The 19,289-nt window shown below is 47.8% G+C and overlaps 1 protein-coding gene across 6 annotated transcripts in view; it reads left to right on the forward strand.

The window, feature by feature from the left end:
- Positions 1–18,716, forward strand: part of igsf9a (immunoglobulin superfamily, member 9a) — a 40,172-nt gene extending 21,456 nt beyond the window's left edge. For 4 of the 6 annotated variants that reach the window (XM_046370035.1, XM_046370033.1, XM_046370036.1 and 1 more), the window contains 10 exons: positions 2,270–2,420; positions 6,729–6,840; positions 10,724–10,914; positions 11,071–11,285; positions 11,606–11,690; positions 12,051–12,221; positions 12,589–12,625; positions 13,028–15,724; positions 15,904–15,989; positions 16,605–18,716. In XM_046370035.1, coding sequence (XP_046225991.1) covers positions 2,270–2,420; positions 6,729–6,840; positions 10,724–10,914; positions 11,071–11,285; positions 11,606–11,690; positions 12,051–12,221; positions 12,589–12,625; positions 13,028–15,724; positions 15,904–15,989; positions 16,605–16,750 — 3,891 coding nt within the window. In that variant the 3' untranslated portion in view covers positions 16,751–18,716. The remainder of the gene's footprint in view (positions 1–2,269; positions 2,421–6,728; positions 6,841–10,723; positions 10,915–11,070; positions 11,286–11,605; positions 11,691–12,050; positions 12,222–12,588; positions 12,626–13,027; positions 15,725–15,903; positions 15,990–16,604) is intronic. The other 2 variants (XM_046370034.1, XM_046370037.1) reach the window with 2 other exon arrangements.
- Positions 18,717–19,289: the final 573 nt, after the last annotated feature.

Consider the following 19,289-nt stretch of genomic DNA (forward strand, 5'->3'; position numbering starts at 1 on the left):
CTGTCTGTAGGTTGGACCTGCCACACGCTCTCAGTACTCTGTAGTCTGATCTCTCTGTCCTCCCTGTCTGTAGGTTGGACCTGCCACACGCTCTCAGTACTCTGTAGTCTGATCTCTCTGTCCTCCCTGTCTGTAGGTTGGACCTGCCACACGCTCTCAGTACTCTGTAGTCTGATCTCTCTATCCTCCCTGTCTGTAGGTTGGACCTGCCCTTCACTTTCAGTACTCTGTAGTCTGATCTCTCTGTCCTCCCTGTCTGTAGGTTGGACCTGCCCTTCACTTTCAGTTGGACCTGCCCTTCACTTTCAGTACTCTGTAGTCTGATCTCTCTGTCCTCCCTGTCTGTAGGTTGGACCTGCCCTTCACTTTCAGTTGGACCTGCCAAACGCTCTCAGTACTCTGTAGTCTGATCTCTCTGTCCTCCCTGTCTGTAGGTTGGACCTGCCCTTCACTCTCAGTACTCTGTAGTCTGATCTCTCTGTCCTCCCTGTCTGTAGGTTGGACCTGCCACATGCTCTCAGTACTCTGTAGTCTGATCTCTCTGTCCTCCCTGTCTGTAGGTTGGACCTGCCACACGCTCTCAGTACTCTGTAGTCTGATCTCTCTGTCCTCCCTGTCTGTAGGTTGGACCTGCCCTTCACTTTCAGTTGGACCTGCCCTTCACTTTCAGTACTCTGTAGTCTGATCTCTCTGTCCTCCCTGTCTGTAGGTTGGACCTGCCCTTCACTTTCAGTTGGACCTGCCCTTCACTTTCAGTACTCTGTAGTCTGATCTCTCTATCCTCCCTGTCTGTAGGTTGGACCTGCCCTTCACTTTCAGTACTCTGTAGTCTGATCTCTCTATCCTCCCTGTCTATAGGTTGGACCTGCCAAACGCTCTCAGTACTCTGTAGTCTGATCTCTCTGTCCTCCCTGTCTGTAGGTTGGACCTGCCCTTCACTCTCAGTACTCTGTAGTCTGATCTCTCTGTCCTCCCTGTCTATAGGTTGGACCTGCCCTTCACTTTCAGTACTCTGTAGTCTGATCTCTCTGTCCTCCCTGTCTGTAGGTTGGACCTGCCCTTCATTCTCAGTACTCTGTAGTCTGATCTCTCTGTCCTCCCTGTCTGTAGGTTGGACCTGCCCTTCACTTTCAGTACTCTGTAGTCTGATCTCTCTGTCCTCCCTGTCTGTAGGTTGGACCTGCCCTTCACTCTCAGTCCTCTGTAGTCTGATCTCTCTGTCCTCCCTGTCTGTAGGTTGGACCTGCCCTTCACTTTCAGTTCTCTGTAGTCTGATCTCTCTGTCCTCCCTGTCTGTAGGTTGGACCTGCCCTTCACTCTCAGTACTCTGTAGTCTGATCTCTCTGTCCTCCCTGTCTGTAGGTTGGACCTGCCCTTCACTTTCAGTTCTCTGTAGTCTGATCTCTCTGTCCTCCCTGTCTGTAGGTTGGACCTGCCACACGCTCTCAGTACTCTGTAGTCTGATCTCTCTGTCCTCCCAGTCTGTAGGTTGGACCTGCCACACACTCTCAGTACTCTGTAGTCTGATCTCTCTCTGTCCTCCCTGTCTGTAGGTTGGACCTGCCCTTCACTCTCAGTACTCTGTAGTCTGATCTCTCTGTCCTCCCTGTCTGTAGGTTGGACCTGCCCTTCACTCTCAGTACTCTGTAGTCTGATCTCTCTGTCCTCCCTGTCTGTAGGTTGGACCTGCCCTTCACTTTCAGTACTCTGTAGTCTGATCTCTCTATCCTCCCTGTCTGTAGGTTGGACCTGCCCTTCACTTTCAGTACTCTGTAGTCTGATCTCTCTGTCCTCCCTGTCTGTAGGTTGGACCTGCCACACGCTCTCAGTACTCTGTAGTCTGATCTCTCTGTCCTCCCAGTCTGTAGGTTGGACCTGCCACACGCTCTCAGTACTCTGTAGTCTGATCTCTCTGTCCTCCCTGTCTGTAGGTTGGACCTGCCACACGCTCTCAGTACTCTGTAGTCTGATCTCTATATCCTCCCTGTCTGTAGGTTGGACCTGCCCTTCACTTTCAGTACTCTGTAGTCTGATCTCTCTGTCCTCCCTGTCTGTAGGTTGGACCTGCCCTTCACTTTCAGTTGGACCTGCCCTTCACTTTCAGTACTCTGTAGTCTGATCTCTCTGTCCTCCCTGTCTGTAGGTTGGACCTGCCCTTCACTTTCAGTACTCTGTAGTCTGATCTCTCTGTCCTCCCTGTCTATAGGTTGGACCTGCCCTTCACTTTCAGTGCTCTGTAGTCTGATCTCTCTGTCCTCCCTGTCTGTAGGTTGGACCTGCCACACGCTCTCAGTACTCTGTAGCAGCTAACGGCTCCCTGCTGCTGCTTCCTCTCAGTAAAGACCACCAGGGGGAGTGGATGTGCAGCGTTACAAACCGCGTGGCCACTGTCAAAGCCAGCACTCTCATCTCAGTGCTGGGTGAGTGGAACAGACTGACTGACTTACTCATCTTTATTAATGTAGCTACTATGTAAAGTGTTCATTACCAATGTTCTCTCTGTTTTTCAGCACTGAGCAAATTTCAGGTTTGCTGAGTGCAAACTTGAACTTTGTAAAGATTCTGTGCAACTTCCAGCGCACGTTTACTGCTTTAAGTTACAGTTTTAACAGTGGCCAAGTAGGCTACTGTGGCTATTTGATCATAATGTAGGCCTACCATGAAAAACTATGGAGAAAATGCATCCCATAACATTTTAACATGGATATAGCTGTTCTATCATGCAGCCAATGTAGGCCTACATTCCATGAGACTTTTGGAAAAAAATATACAGGGCTTGACATTACCCTGTTTATCCACTTGTCCGTTTAGACCTACGAGGTGACTGAACATGTTGTTGTATTGTTTGATGAAAGAAACCACTTTACAAAATAATATGCATTATTATTTCCATACCATTATTACAAGAAGCAGACAAATTATGCTACCCTCTGCTTATTGGCTACTTAGCTTATTCAAGCCCGTCTCAAAATACAACACTTCCCCTTTAAGACAAAAAAAGCTCTTTACCTGACTCGCTTTTCAAAGATGTCTAGGAATGTGCACGTTTTGCTCTCACTCCCCTATTGCTGACTACAAATGATCTATAACTGGGCTAATAACTCACTAACTGGTAAAGCATATGGACACAATGTGGCTACATGCAGCTCTCGCTTTGGTCTCAAAACAAGCCCATCTACTCACGACCACTTGTGCTGTAGACACAGTCCAGTTCAAAGTAAATGGCACAGATCCATAAATGACAATGGTCTATTTGCATACAGGCCTACTACGGGCTGAGTTGTGCATGTTAAGTGCAATGGAATCATACTCCGATGCAAAATCTCTTGCATAGTTTGTTTTGTTTCACGATGTTGCATTAAAGTGTCTAATTTTGCGTTGATTCGACCACAATTGCCACAGTAAAGGGAAACGTTGATAGTTAACACTAACAGGGAAAACTCTAGAATGGTGGTCACCAAACTTTTCTGAGTCAAATGCAAGCCGGGGACCTACCACTCAGATATGTTATTTGCATAACTTTAAAAACTCAGGCCTATGCAACATTGACCTATTAAAAACAGTACTGTAGACATTAGGTTTGTGCAGTAAGGTAGAAACCCAATACATTATCACTGCATATTGGCTTTGCTGGAATTGTCCTGCCAATACATGAGGTAGACTATATGATCATAAATCAAATTTTATTAGTCACATGCGCCAAATACAACAGATGTAGACCTTACAGTGAAATGCTTACTTACAAGCCCCCAACAATGCAGTTTAAAAAATGCAAATAAGAAATTAAAGTAACAAGTAGTTAAAGAGCAGCAGTAAAATAACAATAGCGAGACTATTTACAGGGGGTACCGGTACAGAGTCAATGTGCGGGGGCACCGGTTAGTCGAGGTAATTGAGGTAATATGTACATGTAGGTAGAGGTAAAGTGACTAAGCATAGATAATAACAGAGTAACAGCAGCGTAAAATATGGGAGGGGGGATGCAAATAGTCTGGGTAACCATTTGATTAGATGTTCAGGAGTCTTATGACTTGGCGCTCCGGTACCGCTTTCCGTGCGGTAGAAGAGAGAACAGTCTATGACTAGGGTGGCTGGAGTCTTTGACAATTTCTAGGGCCTTCCTCTGACTTGGCCCCAGTGATGTACTGGGCTGTACGCACTACTCCCTGTTGTGGCTTGCGGTCGTAGGTCGAGCAGTTGCCATACAAGGAAGTGATGCAACCAGTCAGGATGCTCTCGTAGAACCTTTTGAGAATCTGAGTATCCATGCCAAATCTTTTCAGTCTTCTGATGGGGAATAGGTTTTGTCGTGCCCTCTTCCCAACTGTCTTGGTGTGCTTGGACCATGTTAGTTTGTTGGTGATGTGGACACCAAGGAACTTGAAGCTCTCAACCTGCTCCACCACAGCCCCGTCAATGAGAATGAGAATGGGGATGGGGACGGACTTGGTCCTCCTTTCCCTGTAGTCCACAATCTACTCCTTTGTCTTGATCATGTTGAGGGAGAGGTTGTTGTCCTGACTATTGTGGTCTGCTTAAAACATGTTAGTATTACAGACTTAGACAGGGAGAGGTTGAAAATGTCAGTGAAGACTCGTGCCAGTTGGTCAGCGCAAGCTCGCAGTACACGTCCTGGTAATCCGTCTGGCCCTGCGGAGAGCGTGATCACACAGTTGTACTGAACAGCTGGTGCTCTCATGCATGTTTCAGTGTTATTTGCGCTTCATAGGTTAGCTCGTCTGGTAGGCTCGTGTCACTGAGCAGCTCTCGGCTTTGCTTCCCTTTGTAGTCTGTAATTGTTGCAAGCCCTGCCACATCCGACGAGCATCGGAGCTGGTGAAGTACAATTCGATCTTAGTCCTGTATTGACACTTTGCCTGTTTGATGTTTCGTCGGAGGGCACAGCGGGATTTCTTATAAGCTTCCGGGTTAAATCAAATTTCAAATCAAATTTTATTTATATAGCCCTTCGTACATCAGCTGATATCTCAAAGTGCTGTACAGAAACCCAGCCTAAAACCCCAAACAGCAAGCAATGCAGGTGTAGAAGCACGGTGGCTAGGAAAAACTCCCTAGAAAGGCCAAAACCTAGGAAGAAACCTAGAGAGGAACCAGGCTATGTGGGGTAGTCCTGGGGCATGGTCCTAGGGCTCAGGTCAGATGAAACTGGAGCAGCAGCATGGCCAGGTGGACTGGGGACAGCAAGGAGTCATCATGTCAGGTAGTCCTGGGGCATGGTCCTAGGGCTCAGGTCCTCAGAGAGAGAGAAAGAAAGAAGGAGAGAATTAGAGAACGCACACTTAAATTCACACAGGACACCGAATAGGACAGGGGAAGTACTCCAGATATAACAAACTGACCCTAGCCCCCCGACACAAACTACTGCAGCATAAATACTGGAGGCTGAGACAGGAGGGGTTAGAGTCCCGCTCCTTGAATGCGGCAGCTCTATCCTTTAGTTCAGTGCGGATGTTGCCTGTAATACATGGCTTTTGGTTGGGGTATTTACATATGGTTGCTGTGGGGACTACGCCATCGATGCACTTATTGATGAAGCCAATGACTGTTGTGGTGTACTCCTCAATGCCATAGGAAGAATCCTGGAACATTTTTCAGTCTGTGCTAACAAAACAGTCCTGTAGCTTAGCATCTGCTTCATCTGACCACTTTTTTACACACCGATTAATAGATCCATTATTGTATTACTTGTGAGGCACAGCTGAGTGAGCATGCATTTAAATAATTTGCTTTTTATTTTTATTTTACTGGGCTGATGGTGCCTGCATCTTATGGTCAGTCTCAGCAGAGGGAGAGAGCAGCAGACTGAGGGTCAGTCTCTCAACATCCTTCCGCTCTCCCTTTCCTCCACTGACACTGACCAAAAAGGGACACCGTCTTCCAGCTGATGGCAAAACCACATTATTTCTGCCTCATACACTTTCCTACTCATTCATTACTGCTGCAGTGCTTGTTGCAGCGCTGAGTGGAAATAGGAAGAACGAGTATTTTATGGTTTATAAAAGTGTTGAATACAAAGTGTTGACAGTGCTGAGTAAGAACTTAAACATGAACTCACTCATAGAAACAGCACCTCTTTGCTGTATTCATTGACAGTTTCTCTCTAGTCATGGTTTTAAACGTTTTATGTCTCACAGTATCATCTTTGCTGTAGTTTTATTTTACGCCTGCTACGTTTCTGCAGACACGGTAATCTGAGCCATCCGATTGGAGAGCGGTAGGCCTACTAGGTGCACTTGATTTATTCTCCGGGCCCACCGGGTAGACAGAGTTTGTACCTTCAGACACTTGAAATGATTAAAAATGGCAACAATTCACCTACCTGGCACGCAGGGCAGCTGAATCGAGTGCACCTATCGCCAACAGCATGAGACGAAAAAAACAAAAAATAGGAACACGAGGCGTTATCGTTGTTTTTTTGTACAGAAATGTTTGGCGATCAACTAGGAATGCCTTGGAGATTGACTACTGCTCGAGAAAGTTGAGTGAAGTTCAATCTCATGCTTCTCTCTGTGGGTTGATATTTATTCTGCATGGCTCCCCGGGGAGCTGCGTAGTCTCGTCTACTGCGAACATTGTTCATGGCGTTATGTAACCGCATCACTATGTTACGAATCAATGTCAAATAATGACGCAGCGCTCATCTTATCACTATACTTCCCCTTCTTACTTCTCGCTCCCTCTTTCTCTTCTCCTCCTCTGTCTGTCAGGCACCAGTCCCCATGCTGCCACCCTGGTGTCTGTCACTCCAGGGGCGAAGCAGGCCAATGTCTCCTGGGAACCCGGCTTTGATGGGGGATACACCCAGAAATTCACAGTCTGGTGAGTCATCTACTCTTCTAGTCTATGTTCTGTCTCCCTCTCCATGGCCTTGTGCTGTGTAACCATATTAGCAACATATTAATATATTGCGTTGAACGTCAGTGGAGGACAGCGCATCATCAGCGGCAGCAGAGGTAAACGGTCACAAACGGAGAAACAGACGAAATGTATTGACACAGACTGGGACAGAACACAGAAACCCACGAGTAATTACTGATGCCAGATGGAGCAGTTTGAAAGACAAACCAGTATCCTTCACCATGCTTTTTCAAGCTGTTTCTTTTACTAACATTGCCCCATCTGTCACGCCCTGACCTTAGTATTCTTTGTTTTCTTTGTTATTTTTGTTAGGTCAGGGTGTGACATGGGTGATATGTGTGTTTTTGTCTTATTCTAGGGTGTTTGGACTTTCTAGGGGTTTTTGTAGATTTATGGGGTTGTTTTCATCTAGGTGTTTATGTTGGTCTATCGTTACCTAGATTGGTTCTCAATTAGAGGCAGGTGTTTATCGTTATCTCTGATTGTGAACCATATTTAGGCAGCCATCTCCTTAGGGAATTTCTTGCGTTATTTTCTATGTTATGTCGCACGTTAGCACATTGTTTATATGGCGGTCACGTTCGTCTTATTCGTTTTGTTGTTTTGTTGTTTAAGTGTTCTTCGTGTTCTTCATTAAATAAAAAGTAATGTATTCTAACTACGCTGCGCTTTGGTCTACTCCATACGACGATCGTGACAGAACATGTCCAGGCCCGTCTGAAGTTTGCTAGGGAGCATTTGGATGATCCAGAAGAAGATTGGGAGAATGTCATATGGTCAGATGAAACCAAAATATAACTTTTTGGTAAAAACTCAACTCGTCGTGTTTGGAGGACAAAGAATACTGAGTTGCATCCAAAGAACACCATACCTACTGTGAAGCATGGGGATGGAAACATCATGCTTTGGGGCTGTTTGTCTGCAAAGGGACCAGGATGACTGATCCGTGTAAAGGAAAGTATGAATGGGGCAATGTATCGTGAGATTTTGAGTGAAAACCTCCTTCCATCAGCAAGGGCATTGAAGATGAAACGTGGCTGGGTCTTTCAGCATGACAATGATCCCAAACACACCTCCCGGGCAATGGAGTGGCTTCGTAGGAAGCATTTCAAGGTCCTGGAGTGGCCTAGCCAGTCACCAGATCTCAACCCCATAGAAAATCTTTGGAGGGAGTTGAAAGTCCGTGTTGCCCAGCAACAGCCCCAAAACATCACTGCTCTAGAGGAGATCTGCATGGAAGAATGGGCCAGAATACCAGCAACAGTGTGTGAAGACTTACAGAAAACGTTTGACCGTTGTCATTGCCAACAAAGGGTATATAACAAAGTATTGAGATAAACTTTTGTTATTGACCAAATACTTATTTTCCACCATAATTTGCAAATAAATTCATAAAAAATCCTACAATGTGATTTTCTGGATTTCTTTTTCTCATTTTGTCTGTCACAGTTTAAATGTACCTATGATGAAAATTACAGGCCTCTCTCTCATCTTTTTAAGTGGGAGAACTTGCACAATTGGTGGCTGACTAAATACTTTTTTTGCCCCACTGTACACGCATGGTGTCCCCGGTTCGCCTGCACAGACCAGTGCGGGATATTCCACCTCACCGCACTGGCCTGGCTACGGGGAGCATTCAACCAGGTAAGGTTGGGCAGGCTCGGTGCTCCAGATCTCCAGTGCGCCTTCTCGGCCCGGTCTATCCGGTGCCATCTCCACGCACCAGCCCTCCGGTGGCAGCCCCCCGTACCGGGCTTTCTGTGCGACGCCAGAGCCCAGTTCTCTCTGTTCCTCCTCCCCGCACTCGCCCTGAGGTGCGTGTCCTCGGACCCGGTACCACTTGTGCCGGCACCACGCACCAGGCCTACAGTGCACCTCGTCTGTCCTGAGCTGCTAGAGTCTCCCGTCTGTCCTGAGCTGCGAGAGTCTCCCGTCTGTCCTCAGCTGCGAGAGTCTCCCGTCTGTCTTGAGCTGCTAGAGTCCCCCGTCTGTCCTGAGCTACTAGAGTCTCCCATCTGTCCTGAGCTGCTAGAGCCACCAGCCAGGACCTGCCAGAGCCGTCAGTCAGCCAGGACCTGCCAGAGCCGTCAGTCAGCCAGGACCTGCCAGAGCCGTCAGACAGCCAGGACCTGCCAGAGCCGTCAGTCAGCCAGGACCTGCCAGAGCCGTCAGTCAGCCAGGACCTGCCAGAGCCGTCAGACAGCCAGGACCTGCCAGAGCCATCAGTCAGCCAGGACCTGCCAGAGCCGTCAGTCAGCCAGGAGCTGCCAGAGCCGTCAGCCAGCCAGGAGCTGCCAGAGCCGTCAGCCAGCCAGGAGCTGCCAGAGCCGTCAGCCAGCCAGGAGCTGCCAGAGCCGTCAGCCAGCCAGGAGTTACCCTTCAGTCCTGAGCTACCCTTCAGTCCTGACCTACCCTTCAGTCCTGAGCTACCCTTCAGTCCTGAGCTACCCCTCAGTCCTGAGCTACCCCTCAGTCCTGAGCTGCCCCTCAATACTGAGCTGCCCCTCAGTACTGAGCTACCCCTCAGTCCTGAGCTACCCTTCAGTCCTGAGCTACCCTTCAGTCCTGAGCTACCCTTCAGTCCTGAGCTGCCCCTCAGTCCGGAGCTGCCCCTCAGTCCAGTGGGGTCCTTTACTAGGGTTGCCAGTCCTAGGTTGGCTCCTAGGAGGCCACAAAAACGGACTAAGACTATGGTGGAGTGGGGTCCACGTCCAGAACCCGAGCCGCCGCCGTGAAAGAGGCCCACCCGGATCCTCCCCTTTAGATTAGGTTTTTGCGGTCGGAGTCTATGTTGCACGGTAGCACATTGTTTATATAGCGGTCACGTTAGTCTTATTCGTTTTGTTGTTTTTTTGTTTAAGTGTTCTTCGTGTTCTTCATTAAATAAAGAAGAATGTATTCTAACCACGCTGTGCTTTGGTCTACTCCATACGACGATCGTGACAGAATAACCCAACAACAATAGATCAAGCAGCGTGGTAACGGACAGCTGCAGCAATCAAAGGACTTTTGGACTTGGGAGGAGATTCTGGACGGCAAAGGACCCTGGGCACAGCCAGGGGAATATCGCCGTCCCAAAGCAGAGCTGGAGGCAGCGAAAGCAGAGAGGCGCCGGTATGAGGAGGCGGCACGGCGGCGCGGCTGGAAGCCCGAGTGGCAGCCCCAAAAATGTATTGGGAGAGGGCACACGGGGAGTGTGGCGATGTGCTTACCGTGGAGAGAGAGGGCGTTGTACCGGGCAGGCACCGTGTTATGCGTTGGAGAATGTATTCTAACCAAGCTGCGCTTTGGTCTACTCCATACGACGATCGTGGCGCCATCTCTTGAAAATAATGCTATTGTATAGAATCTCTACGTTATCATATAGATATATTACATTGTGCATAGAATATGCGCACACACACACTCTCTATCAATTCAATTTTCAATTCAAGGGACTTTATTGGCTTGGGAAACATATGTTAACATTGCCAAAGCAAGTGAAGTAGATAATATACAAAAGTGAAATAAACAATAAAAATGAACAGTAAATATTCCACACACAGAAGTTCCAAAAGAATAAAGACACTTCAAATGTCATTATGTATATATACAGTGTTGTAATGATGTGCAAATGGTTAAATGTACAAAAGGGAAAATAAATAAACATATATAGGTTGTATTTACAATGGTGTTTGTTCTTCACTGGTTGCCCTTGTGACAACAGGTCACATCTTGCTGCTGTGATGGCACACTGTGGTATTTCACCCAGTAGATATGGGAGTTTATCAAAATTGTGTTTGTTTTCTTTCTATATCTGTCTCTCTCTCCTTTCTCTCCATTCACTCTCCTCTTCTCTCTGCAGGTTGAAGCAGATGTCTGTTGGTGACGGTGGGGAGAAACAGGAGTGGCTCTCTGTGCCTGTGCCCTCCTCCTCTGGCTCCAGTCTGCAGGTGACGGGGCTGGTCCCTGCCACAGAGTACCAGTTCAGTGTCCTGCCACACAATAAAGTTGGCACTGGGCCTTTCAGCGAAATCGCCACCACCCGAACTCTGAGTCAGTACCCGTTGTGTTGAAGTGTCTTCTGTTTACAATGTTTCTTTAGAGCCTGAATGACATTGTCTACTCTAAGGCTGCATGCTTGAACATTATTCTCCAAATGATAGTTCCTAAGTGGTCTATTTTTAAGTGTGTTCTGTCTTACGCCTCCAGATCCACTCCCAAGGAGAGCGAAACTAGAGCCACCCACATCGCTGTCTGCCAATCAGAGCTTGGCAGGTATAGTCCTGCAGTGGTCCCCCTATTCTCAGTTCCTGCCCATCACTGGATTTGTCCTCCAATCGCGCACTGAGCAAGGGGAGTGGTTCAATCTGGACGAGGACATCGGTGCCAATAGGAGTGTGATGATCGTTCCAGGTCTGCGCAAGGTAACCGCCAGTCCCTGTTCGTCACTCCCTCAGAGACCAGTCAGCAGACATCAGTCTTAAAGACTCTTATCTCCGTTAGACACTACAGTGGTATTTAAATGAGGAAGCCTCTCTCAGGCTTATCATATGACAGCGATCATCTTTCTTCCTTCTTTCAATCTATGTCCTTTCTCCCCTCTCTGTCTGCCTCCTCTGTCCCTCTCTCCTTCTCTTCCCTACATCTGAATTCAGATGAGCCTGATTAGCATTGCAGGCGTGATCCTATGTTGACAAAGTCTGGTTTCATCCCCCCGTCCCTCCGTCCTCCCCTGTGTGTGTAGGACTGTGTGTACGAGCTGCGGCTGCTGTCCCGGCGAGGGGAGTTGCTGAGCGAGCCCAGTCCATCAGTCAACGTCTCCACCATGGGTTAGTGTTTCAGGCTGGGGAGCCAGGCAGAACCAGCCTCTGTAACAGTACCACAGGCACCACAGGCCCATTACAGAATTAGAACAGCCCTCTGGAGAATACTGGTCTTTTTAAGAGTCTGAGTTATGAAATATTGCAGCTAATAACGTATTTAGAATTTGACCATATCTGACTTTTGTAACATTCATATTTCACCATGGGACTTATTGAAGACAGATATATCAGCGATAGTGTCATGCTTTTATCATACTGTGTGTTGGACAAGCTGCCCTAGTGTATTTACTGTAAGGAATGCATTGTTAACATTTGGCTGTGGTAGAGTTCTGTGTTATGGATGCTGATGTTGCGGTCATGTCACAGGGATGGATATGTACCCTGCCACTTCCCGCTTCCTGGAGTTTGTTCCCGAGCCGCTCTTGGCTGGAGTGATGGGCGGCGTGGGCTTCCTGTGTTTGGCCCTCATCCTGGTCCTGGGGACTGTGTGTATCTTCAGTCACAAGAGAGACCAGCGACGCAGGAAGATGACAGATGGTGAAACCTGATCACTTACTGATCACATGCACTATGAACACCATTATACAGCATGTAGATGACTTCCAATACACTTTCCTAAACCACAGTTCAGTGCATAGACACATTGCCATGCTTGTCAACCCCATTCCCCTTTCATTGTAAAATATGTTAATTTAGTTTACATTGCTAGCTAATTAGGGTCATTCCTCATTAATGTGGCTGATTAATGTGAGTGTAATTAACTTTGAGGCACGGCCCATTTCTGTGGCTCTGGCCATTTGTGTCTGCTTTGATTGGGCTCATATTATTGGGCTTGATTTACTTTTTTTCATTTATTTCCTTTCCATGGTGACTGTGTCATTGTGAATCATCATCCCCCCTTCAGATCTCCCTCCTGCCATCTATAAAAGCCCCCCCTCAACGTAAGTAACTTCCTCCATAATATCATTAATTGTTCTCCTTCTCGCCATTTTGTTTTAATTACTGTAGGGTGATTTTTTTTCTCTGACTTTTAGGAGATTTTAATTTGACCATACCCTGGATCGCCTTTGTCTTTTTTTTCAAGACTGATATCTTCAAGACAGCTTAAGAAGTCTTCTTGACTCGCTATAGACACATTTTCATTTTCTCAAAGACATGTCTTAAGATGACTCAAGATGTCTTCACAAAACATCTCAAGACATGGTGATGGCTCAGTAAAATGGCCCTCTCTCTCTCTCTCTCTCTCTCTCTCTCTCTCTCTCTCTCTCTCTCTCTCTCTCTCTCTCTCTTCATCCCTTCCTTCCTTCCTTCCTTCCTTTAAACCCCTTCTCTCTCTCTTGTAGCAGGTCGCTTGCTAGCAGTCCAGACAGTGTGCTGAAGCAGAAGCTCCTCCCTCCCCACTGCCACCCCCACTATCCCGGTTCCCACTCCTCCTGCTCCTCCTCCCAGTCAGACCAATCCTCCTTTGGCAGAGATAGCCACAGTGAATACAAGGACCAGCGCCAGAAGCTGCTCTCCTGCCCCCCACCTCCTCCTCACTATGCCGCCCACCACCATCACCACCTCCCCAGGATAGGCTCTTCCCACAATTCCCCTCTAGAGTTTATCTCTAGAGGTCCAGACGGTCGCTTCATTGAGCTGCCCTACGACCAGGCCTCCGCTCCCTCCTCCAACACCATGAGATCCCTGAGGAAAGACTTCCCACAATCCACTGGGGTCCAGAGGTCAGTGTCCCTTCGCTCTGAGAAGAGGGTGGGGAGGGAGCCGCCTTTTGTCCTCTCAGTGGACCTACCCCCCTGTGGTGGAACTGACCCCAACCCCACGACCAGGGTCCGGGCCATGGCCAAACACCTCTCCCTCCACGGACGCTTCTACCTGGATGAGGAGAAGGACAGTTGTGCTGGACATCCAGACAAGAGTAGTCTCTACTCAGACAGTAACTCAGACCTGTCCCCCCAGCCAAGCCTGGAGGAAAGCAATCCAGGATACCCATCCCTAAAGCGGGCTGTCCAGCCAGCCACTGCCAGCACCCTGGTCCTGCAGATGGAGCATGAGAAGGAGACCGGCAACCTGAGCAGGTGTCTGAAGCTGGCCCGGGAGAGAGAGGAGCTGGAGAGAGAGCTACGGAAGTACACACTTGATAGTAACGCTACTTTAGACGGGAAGAGAGGGGCACCAGGCAGCGACGAGGTGAGGTGGAGAGAGTTTGAAGAGTGCGATCCAATATGGAAACCTCAGGACAACACTTCACCACACAGTCACCCCCATCATCTCAGTCACCCCCATCATCTCAGTCACCCCCATCATCTCAGTCACCCCCAGGTCAACAGGGGGTGCTCAAGCATGGCCAAAGGCCCTTCACCCCCGTCCTATATTATCTGGGAGGCCAGCCCTCTCACTTCAGCCACCAGCCTTGTCCCAGCACATCAGAGCCCCTCTGAGAGGACAGCGGCCCTCCACTGTGACCCTTCACTCACTCAGTGTCCCTCTCTGTCACCTGTCACACAACACCCCTTCAGGTCAGAGAGACCAGAGTGTCACTCTAAGAATAGGGTGAGCCAACAGCCACTAGACAGGCAGGAAGGGATGGAGACTGCAAGGGTCAAGACACACACAGGGCTTTGTGATGAAACTAACATATCAACAGAGCTGAAGAGAGGTGACTTGGAGTCACATGAATGGAACGGCAAGAGCAATCAATGTAATGTCAGCATTTCACACAAGTCTAAGCCAGATGTCTCTGTCAACAAAGTGCCTGGTTCATGGAGAGTGGAGTCAGCAAGGTCACAGCCATGTGAAGAGTCATCTCTACACACATCGGTTGATCTCTCAGAATGTGTAGAAATGACTGTGGATGAACCAGAGGATGAAGGCTCAGTGGATCCTCCTACAAATCCCATAAGGCACCAGAGACATGCCCATCAGGTAAACAATGAGTCCCCATTGGCTGAGAAAGACCACAGAGGACCACAGACCACGAAAGGCCACAGAGCCCATCCATTGGCCCACAGGAAAAGCCCAGTGCCTAGGGAGGAGCGGGAGAAGTGGCACAGGAGGTCATCTCGGAGCAGAAGCCCAGCTACCATTCAGCCTCCTAGGCCGGCGCTCAGGAAGGCTATCAGTCTCGGAGGCTTTCAGAACAGGAACGGCGGCAACCACCAACGCAGCCAGAGTCTAGACTCCAGGAGACAATCCCTGGGTAACTTCCTGACGCCTGATGCCTGGGTCGACTCTCTCAGCCAGGAGAACTGCTCCTCTCCCTTCTCCTTCCGCCCAGACTCTGTCTTCTTTGAACCCGCAAACTCCTTAGCTCCTGAGACCCCCACTCAGATAGAGGCCCCCCTTGCTTCTCTGCCTCACCCTCTCCCCCAGGACACCCGACCTCCCAGCAGGGCCCCACAGCAGCTCTGTGAAGCATATGGGGGTGATATGCACATCCAAAGCGTAAGAAGACCGGTGCTGGAGAGACAGACGCAGCTCCCCCCAACCCCTCCTTCAGTGCCTTCCAGCCCCAGTCAACCCCCCCACGACCCCAGGAAGAAGGCTTCCATCTTCCCAGACGCCTACAGGTGGCCCATCACCTACCAGGAGGCCCTGAGGTCAGTGCAGCGCATGGAGGCCAGGAAGAATGTATCTCTCCCCAGGGACCACAGGGAGCACCCCAGACCCCCAGACTGTAGAGGCAGAACCACGGCTCCCTCCCTGCTCAGGGGTTACAGCTGGCCTGCACCTCACCATACCCCTCAGCCACCCCAGGAGGAGGAGAAGAAGCAGGAGGAGGTAGTAGTGGAGGAGGAAAAGGAGGAGAGGTATGGGGGACATGAGGTAGAGATTGGGAGGTATCATCGGGGAGTGCCAGACTTGGGGGGGAGCTACAGTAGCTATGCCAGCCAGAGCAGTGGCAGGGGGAGTCTGGAGCCTCCAAACGGGCGAATGTCCATCTGCCTGTCCCCAACCCTCAGCAGCTCTCCTGAGTCCACCGAGGAGATGCAGGGAAACACAGTGGAGTCACACCTACAGGACATGGAGACATTGAAAAGGTGAGTCTGTCCCTTGAGCTAGTATGTACTTCAGTCTCCCTTTATTTAGTATCTCTAATTCTTTCTTTCTACATTGTCCCTTTGACATTGAGCAACATGCAACATAATGAATAGCTGATGAGAGAAAATCTTCAACTTTAGCCATTACAAACTTTCCGCTTGTGCGCGTGTTTCTTCAGGAGAAAGGCCTCAGTGGATGAGAATTATGAGTGGGATTCAGCTGATGTGTCCATTCAGCTGGGAGATCAAGACCTTGAAGGCAGAGGTATGAGAGCTATAATGTTCTTTTAAGACTGGCATGCCGCTGTCTGAGCGAAATATGTTCAGAACTGAGTTTAATAACACTAGCTCTGTTGCTTAAGAACAGGCATGTCAAAATCATTTTGCCCTCGGGGCCACATTCTGTCTTCACCGAGGCTTCATGGCAAATTGGGTATATTGCCTTGTCAAGATCTGAAAAAAAAAATATTTCTATCCAATCTTTTGGGACTTTTTGATGGTTCCGGACTGTCTACACTCGTAGGAGAAAAAAAGGGTGCTATCTAGATCCTAAAAGGGTTCTTCTGCTGTCCCCATAGTAGAACCCTCTGAATAACCTTTTTTGGTTCCAGGTAGATCCCTTTTGGGTTCTCTTGGAAACCAAGAGAGTTCTATCTGGAACCAAAAAGGGTTATCCTATGGGGACAGCCGAAGAAGCCCTTTGGAACCCTGTTTTCTAAGAGTGTAGCTTTCGTTTTGGGGATTGTTAGCGGGCTGAACGCGGTGAAGACACTTAGGTCTTTTTTAAAAACATAACATCCTTCAATTTGATTGATTGACACCCCTGCTTTAGATGATTGAAGGATATTTCGAATCCCTATCCAATCTTCTCCTGCTTCAGGCCTGTTCTCCTCAGTTAGTCTACTGAAGTCTACTCCCAGCATGCACCATTCCAGGGAGGGCCTCAAAGAGTCGGTCCACTTCCAGGGTCATCGCCATGTGACCAGCCGCCACTCAGAACCCGAACCAGAGACTGTGATGTTCTGACAGCCCCATCCATCGCCACGGTCAGCTCAGAGCTCTCATCCCTGTTATTGTGTGTCTGCACAAGAGCATTGATCTGTGTGATTGGCTGTGTTTACCCATGTCTCTCCCACCTTATGTATTTAGCTTTACTCTGTGGCTCTTATTGTGTTGGTGTTCATCTTTTTCTTATCTCTTTGTGTGCATCTGTCAGTCTTCTTCTCCTGTTGCTTTCTACTAATATCTCAGTGAATGTTTGCTTTATTTATGCAGACTTCAAACAAGGAGGTGAAAATAGTGTGCCTTCATCGGCAATTCAGCATGGATGTACGGTTGTCAAAACTCTCATCCATGGGATAACACTGACTGACTGGACTGGTGGATGCTCAGGGCTGAGTACAGTATTGACTGGTGTTGTTCAGAGCTGTACCCACCAAAGAGGACTCTTACCACCGATTCACACAACTTAGTGGTTACATTGATTTCTCTCTGCTACTTCTACGGGATACTTGTACTATGAAACTTGTTACCAAGTAAGTGAAAAGGCAGATACGATCTTGGGTCTTCCTTGCCCGTCGTCATGGCACGGTGTGTGAAAATACATCATTCATACTCTTGGACTCACACGGAAGAACAAGTTGGAGGCTCTTTTTATTGCTTTGAGAAAAAGCAATCCACCACTTGGGCTGGCACTTTTTGTTCCACTGCTACAACACTTTCACTTTATGAAAGAACTATGACGTGTGATTGATTTTTCTGTGAGATGGAGAGAGAGCTTTTTGAGAGGGCAGTATGACAGGTCCTTAAAATTAAGGAGGACTGATGGAGAATGTGCCGAAGAAGTAGGCTGCATCATGCCTTTTGTCACGTTGTTTTGTTCCTGGTCTAGTGTGACCGCTTCTGCAGAACAACTATGAGCTCTGAGTAGACGATCAATAATATTACCCAGGAGGTTAACTCACTCGGGTTAATCAGATGTAGCTCTGTGAAGAAGGATTGCTTTCTTTTCTACCCATATTCTCAATATGTAGCTAATCGAATCTCTCATTACTCTCTATTTTTAACCTCATTGATGTTGTGCAATGTTTGATCTGTCTAATGATTTCTTTTGTACCCAGAGTGCAGTAGTTTTTTTTTGTGCGTGACTGAGGAGGGTGAGCGCTTGGCTGGTAATGATCACCTGTTGCTGGGATAAGCGAAGGCCGTTTTTTTCCACCAACCACGTGTAAAACAAATGTTATTATCATTGCGCATTATCCGGTGAGATTTTTGTTGCCGTGTCTAATTTGGAGATGGAAACCTAAATGGTATTTTTTCAATAAGTCAATCTCTGAGTCATCCTAGTCAGGGATGGAGATGGGAATTTACAGCTTGTCTGAAGAGTTAATTATGCCCTAGAATGCCTTCCAGCACAACGTCTGGTGATAGAGGAGAGAAAGGAGGGACGCCGCCGCGGGTGTGAATGCCTTTTGAGCTGTACACACTCTGTTATCAGCTTACAACACCAGATCACCCCACTTACCCTTCATTTGAATTCTATCAAACATTTGTACACAGATATGACTCCCAGAGAAATGTCAGTTTGTCCACTTTGGGTTTTATATATGTGGTATGGCTCTCAATAGCAATACACTGCCAATATACATGGAATATTCTCTCACACCGTTTGTTCCGAATCCTCAGACTGAATGCAAATGCAGTTAGATGAATGACTAGCCTAATCATTACTGCTACTGTGCTTTTGTAAACATGCATTGTTATCGTACAAGGATAAAGGTGAACTATTTTCAAGGTTTTTGTGCACGTTTGTACTTAAAATATACCCTTTTTTATACAGAAAATGATTAATTGTTTTGTAAGACTAGTGTATTTCTTTGTATAATCTGTGTTTGGTTTGCTGATGATGCGCCGTACAAGGTATCCTTATATAAACACATTTTTCCATAGAACTGAAAAATAAATACTTGTTTATGCATGTTTTGTTCAGTAAGTCAAAGCCGTTAGCTGTCTCTTTTAATAATCCAAATGGGCATTTACTTCTCGAACACATCGGCATGAACAACGAACCTGCAGTTGATGTGTTTACCTGAAATAATGAATTAGTGGCGACATCTTTGACCCCGTCTATCCCTCTTCTATTTCCTTGATATCACTTCTCACTCTTTCATGCAGTTGTGTTTTTTTTTCTCCCGCAGAAGCATTCCCTTGGTCTCATTAACAGTCAGGAAGAGGCCATCGTTATGAAGCAATTAACAGTGTCATGAAGTGCAGATAGCACTTCAGTGGGGGAATCTCATTTGCATACTCCTCTTGTCCTCTCCTTGTCTCCTCAAAACCCATCGGAGGAGAAGAGGAGAGGGATTTTGAGAATGAGTTTCGAGGAGAGAGGAAGCGAGGAGTGTGCAATTGAGATTCTTCCCCCTATGTTTGGCCCGTTTGTCTGAAGGACCTTCGGAACCTTTTCCACTAGAGCATGTTGTTACTCAGCATATTGAACACCTTGTTTATGCACCGACCCATAGAACAATAATGAACAAACAAAGGTAACAACGTTTGAAGTTTA

This window comes from Oncorhynchus gorbuscha, linkage group LG11 (genome assembly GCF_021184085.1).
Source record: "Oncorhynchus gorbuscha isolate QuinsamMale2020 ecotype Even-year linkage group LG11, OgorEven_v1.0, whole genome shotgun sequence".
In the NCBI taxonomy this organism is placed as follows: domain Eukaryota; kingdom Metazoa; phylum Chordata; class Actinopteri; order Salmoniformes; family Salmonidae; genus Oncorhynchus; species Oncorhynchus gorbuscha.